This window comes from Triplophysa rosa, linkage group LG14 (genome assembly GCF_024868665.1).
Source record: "Triplophysa rosa linkage group LG14, Trosa_1v2, whole genome shotgun sequence".
Lineage (NCBI taxonomy): Eukaryota > Metazoa > Chordata > Actinopteri > Cypriniformes > Nemacheilidae > Triplophysa > Triplophysa rosa.
The window spans coordinates 18,920,721-18,928,410 of NC_079903.1; the positions used below are offsets into that span (position 1 = coordinate 18,920,721).

At 35.1% G+C, this 7,690-nt stretch overlaps 2 protein-coding genes across 2 annotated transcripts; one reads left to right on the top strand and one right to left on the bottom strand.

Moving 5' to 3' along the window:
• Positions 1–659: 659 nt before the first annotated feature.
• On the bottom strand, positions 660–3,706 carry get1 (guided entry of tail-anchored proteins factor 1). The gene is made up of 5 exons (XM_057351370.1): positions 3,572–3,706; positions 2,351–2,516; positions 1,454–1,521; positions 1,221–1,335; positions 660–1,110 (listed from the first exon to the last, which is right to left on the bottom strand). The coding sequence occupies exons 1-5, from the start codon at positions 3,659–3,661 to the stop codon at positions 1,037–1,039; spliced, it is 513 nt and encodes a 170-aa protein (XP_057207353.1). The 5' UTR covers positions 3,662–3,706; the 3' UTR covers positions 660–1,036.
• Positions 3,707–4,104: 398 nt separating this feature from the next.
• Positions 4,105–7,037, top strand: hmgn1a (high mobility group nucleosome binding domain 1a). Its single transcript, XM_057351372.1, has 6 exons — positions 4,105–4,289; positions 5,522–5,548; positions 5,658–5,687; positions 5,767–5,796; positions 5,890–6,022; positions 6,128–7,037. The coding sequence occupies exons 1-6, from the start codon at positions 4,272–4,274 to the stop codon at positions 6,181–6,183; spliced, it is 294 nt and encodes a 97-aa protein (XP_057207355.1). The 5' UTR covers positions 4,105–4,271; the 3' UTR covers positions 6,184–7,037.
• Positions 7,038–7,690: the final 653 nt, after the last annotated feature.

A 7,690-nucleotide genomic window follows, 5' to 3' on the forward strand; every position in this document is an offset into this window, starting at 1 on the left:
TATGCCAAAGAGCATGTTTCGAAGGTTTTTACCATTATTTAAATATCTATACTTCAAACAGCAAAGTTTAATCATGAAAGTATTGCGAGTTACAAAGTTTATATACATGTTTTTCCTCAAATTCCTCATCGTCCAAAAATAAGACCAAAATTTAATCCATAGTCAGTGATCATGATGTCTCACTAGCAAAAAGTAATCTCATACATAATTTTAATGGCCATATGAGTACTGCCAAACTGCAAGGGTATGGCACCTTGTATTTTCAAAATCGTTAGAATTTACAGAAGCATACTCTTTAAGTCATGAAACACCTCTGTGATCATAAACTTGTTCATAATATACTTTCATAATTGCGATTCCAATCGTTATTCTATGCCATATGATGAAATTCTAGAGAATAATGTTCTTAAACTTTACTGCAACAGGGCTTTGGCTTTTCCATTACAGCAAATGGCAAGTGTTTCTTTAGCTTAACTGGTAGAACATTCGGTTAGCAGCACAAAGATCAAGGGTTTGATTCACACATACTGATAAAATGCATATAGCTTAAATGCACTGCAACGTCCTTGCGCAATGAGTTTATATAGAAATGTTTTTTTTGGTCTAGTGTGAACCTCATGTGAACACCTTTAGGATGAGTCGGAATGCGGACACCTTTTCATTTGCACATTTTAATGCATGGATATGGACAAACACAGTGGAATAAATATTGGTGGTACAGGCTTTGACAAACAAATGTAAAAAGAAATCCAAATATACAGTACAATTAATTATAATAAATTATAACATTTTGTTGGTCACAATTTGAAATCAAAATATATGACAATAGAACATATTTAAACCAGAAAAGAAATAACATGTTTGCAACATTTGTATTTTTAAAAGCAATATATTACAGACCTATAATGAGCAGTGGTTAAAAATCAATGGCATCATTTCACATGGAACTTGATACAAACTTTAAGCAAGTACCAAAGATCCAGTCACTGCATAATTATCTTGCGACAACACTGAAACAACACCGAGGTAACTTGGTTTAACTGACAGCATGTAGACCAATGGCAACCACCTTGTTGCAGACAACTAGCCAGCATGTGATTCCAACACCACCTAAAATAAAGCAGCAAAAAGTACAGAAATTTACCTCCATGTGAGAATAACTTGACATATTCAAACATTCGTAATGAATAATTTTTCCAACTGTCCCTCCAAAGGGTTACCTGTGACTCCAGATGGAAAAGCTACCAGTCTCTCTAGTGGAGAAATCCATTTACTGGGCACCACTGTAACTGGGTCTGCATAATACTTCAATATGAGAGAGATCATAAGCACTGCCTAACAAGAAACAGCAACAGCAAAAAACAACAACAGTATTTTTTTAATCTCATGACAGAAAATTAACAGGTGATGTAAAGAGACACATATCATTCATAATGAAACAGATGCGTCTCACCTGGAGAATGTAAAATGCAATATTCACAATCCACTTCATTTTTGCCTGCTGTGCAGTTCTGGATTTGACTAAAAATCAAAGACATAATTAAATGTTTGAATTGTTTTAGAATGTGGGTCTCTATAAAGCTGCAATCTGTGTTCAAAACAGATCTTGATATAATGTATATTTTATTTATCCTTATGTCATTCCTTAAATGTTTAGCTGCTTAGTCAAGCTTAAAAAAGAACTATGAAATAAATAGTCTACACAACTAATGCGTAATATTGCTAGCCTTCTGGAGATTTGTGCGAGAAACAGACCAAAAATATAAGGTAACAGTTCACCAAATAAAGGTATTTTTAATGAAAATATGTTAGTCCTAAAATAATGTCTCGTGACTAGTTGTCACATGACATTCTGTAATAAGAATACAACCAATGATATTTCAAGTTTTTGATGTGCCTTATATTTGATCTAAGCACTGACATGTGTTTGTTTAGGTTTTGTTTTGATAATTATCTTGAAAATATTAACCGTTTTCTCACACACAACTACTGTGTCGCTTCAGAAGACATTTATTATCAACCCACTGGAGCCTTTGGACCACTTTTATAAAGAATGTATGTGCTTGCTGTAGCATCAATATTTTGAATCACATAAGGATATAAAGTGACAGCATATCTTTATAAAAATCTTTGTTTCTGTTCAGCTAAAAAAAGGAAATCCATATATGGAATGATATGAGAGTAAGTAAAATTTTGCTACACAAATTAGGCTACGTTTTGTTTTGTAGATTTCTTCCTGTATAAATCATATGCTGGATATCATGTTTTACCTCATCATTGCATTTCAGACTGCTGTTTTTGTAAACTAAATGTGTGCAGAAAATAAGAACTAGATCATGCTTTTTATTACCTAGAGTCTTTAGCCGATCCGTCATTTTGTTGATCTTGCGCTCCAATCTAGCGTATCTGGCAAACTCATCCATCATACTGACGGTGGAAAGCTCCATCCGCATGCTCTGGATCTCCGTCCGCATCTCCGTCTCCTGTTCAGCATCTTTCTGAAAGAGCTTTGACAGCTACAAGAGAAAACACAAGATGTTTGGGTAACTTCCAATGTTTACACGCTTATTCATAAAAAAAAGGTATTGGCAAGTATTCAGTGTTAAAAATCATTTGGTTTACGACGTGAAGACCTAATAAATATCTTTTTTTTTTACATAAAATTTGCAACTGTTGAATAAAATTTAGAGCAATAATGCATTGTTTGATGCATTGTCTTTCACCCGTATCAAAACTTGCCCTGCATCTAAAATCACATACTGTCTGTGAGACTATGTACTTCATTAGATGATGCGTCTACTTCATCATTAAATCTTTACGTTCCATGTAGGATGCATACACATCAGTCATTGTCATTTCATTGTCATGTGACCTGTATTGGACTACATGTGTACTTTTTTCAATATAATTTCTCCAGTCGTATAATAAAACATGTAACAGACTTATAAGTCTCACAGTATGATTACCATAAGGAAAACTAACCTTGGTTTTATTACAGTAAAAGTATACTAACCATGGCAGATTATTGTGGCAGATTACCATCTGTATTGTCATTGCTTTGCTAAACAGACCATGGTAATTGTGGTAAATTTGCTGGGTTTTTCTACAAATGCCACAGTTAAACTATGGTTGCTGTAGTGAAATCATAGTTAATTTACGTTTTGGAATTTACTGTGCTGTGTGTTGGAGTTGAGTACGGGGTGTGTTTGCCATTTTATCATTCAGCCCCATGATATGAATTACGTTACGCTATCAAGACTGGGTGTTTGGGTGAGAGGAAGGCATTTTGTGTTGTATTGTTTTGACGCCAGATTATAAAAACACAGAAAACGTTTGCTTGTTACTATTTGTTGATGTAGATGTTGTGATCTACAAACAGATCGTGGATGGTTTATGAATAATTTCTCATTTAAACGGTGACATTAACAGCGCAGCTGTGATCTACACACCACTTCAATACAGGAGCTAACGTTAGCAGCTATGCTAAACAATAGAGGATTGAGCCCTTATCGTTTTTCAAACCTACGTTGCATACCCGTGGATTTCTTACAGCAGACAGCTCAGTACTTACACATGAAGAAATGGACGGCAGGGACGATTTCACGAGGTTGCACAAAAACACAGAGCTCAACACAAGAAACCAGTTAAACCCGGTAGCCATTTTCTGTTCGTCAGCCTGATCCAGCCCCAATACACACTCCACAATGCTGCTTTAAGTCTTCTCACTGTAGTGTATTTAAAATATATATATATATATATATTTGGAATTAAAAAGTATAACACCTTAATGAAATATATATACTTTATATATAAAAAAGGATTGTTTGGAAACGTTTTTGTTTAAGGGGCGTGTTTTTTTTCTTTAAACGCATTCAAATAGTAAGAAAAGCATAAAGAGGTAACCAGTAACATGTATTCATATGCTTTTAAGAAAAACAACATACAGTTTTGTGTCGAATAAAGTACATACAACAATAATTGATTGACATCTTAACCCATCCACTTACGTCTTTTGCTTTGGTTTGAAATTCGGTTGCTAGGACGTTTCAGCGAATCAGAAACGAGAATGGGCGGGGCGCGAATGGCCATCACGCTGGTGCTTCAATGAAAAGAATATTATACAAGGAGAGATCCGGTCGGGTTTCTGTTCCGCCAGGACATTTATGCTGGTTTAAGTGTTTTCCTGACACTTTTACACTTTATTTACAGTAGTATATTATCTATTTAAATTTCCCCGTGTTGTTCTGTAAGAATACAAGCTTAAAACAACAATGCCGAAAAGAAGCAAAGTAAGTTGAATATATTGGATTTCCTATTATGTTGCAACGCTATGTTTTTTAATAGCGTGCAATAATCGCATGTGAAGTTATGTGTGTGTTGAATACTTTGGTACATGTCTTAATACGTGATTTGTTGCATGAAAGTCTGTGGCACGATTCTGGCGCCTTTTTACTTAGCGCTGTGAAGTATTTTGTCGTATACATACACAACGTATGTATCATGTTAAGACATCATGGCCACCGAAGCAACAAAACACATTTCTGGTGTCGATAGAGATAAATGTATATATAATGTGTTAAGTATATCGCACAAAGGGGTGTCGCGTTATCATTAATAAAAAAAATGCATGTAAATGTTCTTCTTGCAACTCAATATGCAAATTTGTCTAAAACTTTTTTATTTGACCATATTGTGTTGGATCTTAATAATAATGTAAGTACACGGAGTTAGTCGTTGTGCACGGACTCCATATGGTTCTTGGGTAGGACGCACACATTACAGTCTTGGGTGTCATGGCTGCCTGTGAACTCAACACGTTTGAGTCATTGTAAATGCATTGTGTAACGTTATGCCTTTTTTCATGCAGGGCTATTTTTAAATGCACGCGTATCTAATCCGTCTTGTTTTTCACATGACCTTTGAAGCGGACTTGACGAAGTGGCTTCAAGTTCTCACCTAACGTTACGTTCATTGCGATTTCTGCGTGTTTAATTACCACGCTAGCGTCCCGTTTTACAAAGTAGCCTATTTTATTATCGACGCCAAACTTTAATTATGTCGAAACGCAAAGTTATCGATGATTTGAATAAATGCGACGATTGATCGAGCGATTAAATCTTGTTGACAAAGGCGGGGCTCTGCTGCTGCCCCCCCCCCCCGACTTCGACACATTTAGGCAATGTTACAGAGATTTTTGTTAACATTGATCAAATAAAAAAAATCATTTTACATATATGCTGTAATGAATTGCACGCTTTAAAATAATTGTCTCTTCATTTACGGCATCAATGTCCATTTTCACACTGTATTTTTACACTTTATTTCGATATCGTTTACCGACGGTTTTGATTGTATAAAGGCAACGTGGAAATTTAAATAAATTGAAGGCACAGCACTGTATAGCTGTACAGAGCCCCTCCCCCACCCGTACTTTTACATTACATAATTTCACATAAACACAAACCCACTGATATATTTACATGTACACTTAGGCTAACAGCTTCTGTTCCCCCTCTTACAGGCTAACAATGACACTGAAGCAGCTGGGGTGAGTGGTTCACATGAGTATATTGCACGATTAATTTTAGACTGTATAGTTTTTCTTGTTGAAGTTTGTAACAGTGGTGCTTACTGTCCATGCTTATTATTCCAAACAGCCCAAAAGAAGGTCTGAGAGACTTCAAACTGTGAGTACATTTCTCCTATCAGCTCATATACACTTATCTTTTCATCATTCAATCACCAACAAAAAGTCATGTTTTGCAGAAACCCCAAACACCTGAGCCCAAGCCAAAGGTCAGAGAATAACCAAATTGTATATACAAAATTGATATAGAATAACTGTTTATAGGCATATGCTTAAATAGTGTGGTTTCTTAAACTTCGCAGAAGGCACCGGCAAAGGGCAAGAAAGCCAAGGAAGTAGAAAAGGCCAAACCAAAGGAGAAGAAAGAAGATGCAAAGCCAGAAGCAAAATCTGAGGAGAAGACCCCTGCGGAGAACGGAGAGACTGAGGAAGCAAGTATTTATTTGTTAATCTATGTGCATATGTACAAAACGGTGATATTATCTGTCGCAGTGTCTATTGAAATGTATGTAATATAAAACATTTCTTCATTAAAGGGAGAAAACACTGATGGGGAGGAAGAAAAGCAGGACCAGAAAGAGGAAGCTGCTAAATAACATTGTATTTCACCAGAGCTCCCAAAACTCTTTTCTTGTACAATACAGAAGAATATTTTTATCGACTCTTTTCTAAGCAGGTTTTTTTAGTAATTATTAAAAACCCATTTTATTAGAACGATCCAAGAGAAAAGCCTTTAAAGAAGGATCCATCTTATTCCACTCCAATTTCTTCTGAAGATGATTTGCAGTCATGAAACCGCAAGTGACATAATTGTCTGGCTTTGGAGTCGGACAGGTTGTGCCATTTTCTTAAAAAAGTGTAATTTCTTAGGTCTTTATTAAAACTGGAAGAGTTTGTTTGAGACACTAACATTCCATAGGCGATGTGACGTACATGTTTCTAGTCTGTATTGTATGGGAAGGGAGTTTAAGAAATTTTTGATTGTTTGAATTGTTGATAAGCTGTATTTTATGGATTAAAACCTCGATATTAGTCCAGTTTGTTTTTAATCAACATCTTTGATAAATGATAAACCTGCTCACTAGTACTGGAACACTCATCAGATATGTGAACTGCGACATTATTTGACTTGGTTTGGTAAGAGCACTGCAAGAATGTTGTATAGCTGCTGTGTACAAGGTTTTCATATTTTCTATATGCAGTATGTGATGGTACTTTAAGAGGATTAAAAGGAATAGTGTGTTAGGACACAAGTGTGCCACAGTGTTAAACATGCAGGTTGTATGAAAATTACTGTAATTTCATTCTCATGTACATGCCAGCAGTAGCTACATCACAGAGTTGTTAGGTTAGAAGTACAAATGTACAGTTTCATGTTTTGGTTTCTTGTTGTGTAGTATCTGTAATGATTGGTATAACATACCAATAAAATGGTTATTTACCATGGTTATTATTTGTTACGGTAATAAACAACAAATGTGTAAAATGGCTGAATTTAAATTATCAAGAGATCTTCCATTAGATGGCTGAATATTGGCAAATGTGCACATGCTAGTAAACTGTACATTATATTCCACATCTGAAGTCATTTTGGTCATGCTTGCCTAGCCATCCATTCTATATGCTGTTTGGGGAGTGTTGGAGACTATCCTAGCTCTGTTTTTTAGTCATTTCTAAACATTTGGTCAGCTAGAAATTGCTCTCTGACCTTGATTGCACTTTGTTTCTAATCCTTATATTTCACTTACACATTTATCAAAAAACAAAAGCACTTTTTGAAAAAATCTAGAAGGATCAGTGTGACTAAACTTAACGGGAAAAAATAATATATAATATTGGATTTTTTTATAACAAATAGGTTGTGATCAAAATAGAATTATGTTGTCCAAATTGTTAAATTCAAATAGGCTCTCAGCCAAGAACAACCTGATTATTTGCCAAACGTAATTCTATTAGTGACCTAACTGTTTTTATTGGATTGCCATGACATAATTTAAGGCTATTTATAGCTAGGTTTATCATTGAATATTAAGGATTGAGAAGCATACAAGGATGTCAATTGTATACATTAAAAGATGAACAGGTTAATGTGGTTTGAGTCTG

Bases quoted from the DNA above. Each gene is read 5' to 3' on its own strand.
- get1 (XM_057351370.1), bottom strand. From the start codon at position 3,661: ATGGCTACCGGGTTTAACTGGTTTCTTGTGTTGAGCTCTGTGTTTTTG. The intron at 2,517-3,571 runs GTAAGTACTGAG...TTTCTCTTGTAG, and splicing joins TGCCGTCCATTTCTTCATGT to CTGTCAAAGCTCTTTCAGAA. The intron at 1,336-1,453 runs GTGAGACGCATC...GTTTCTTGTTAG, and splicing joins TTGCATTTTACATTCTCCAG to GCAGTGCTTATGATCTCTCT.
- hmgn1a (XM_057351372.1), top strand. The intron at 5,688-5,766 runs GTGAGTACATTT...CATGTTTTGCAG, and splicing joins GGTCTGAGAGACTTCAAACT to AAACCCCAAACACCTGAGCC. The intron at 6,023-6,127 runs GTATTTATTTGT...CATTAAAGGGAG, and splicing joins CGGAGAGACTGAGGAAGCAA to AAAACACTGATGGGGAGGAA.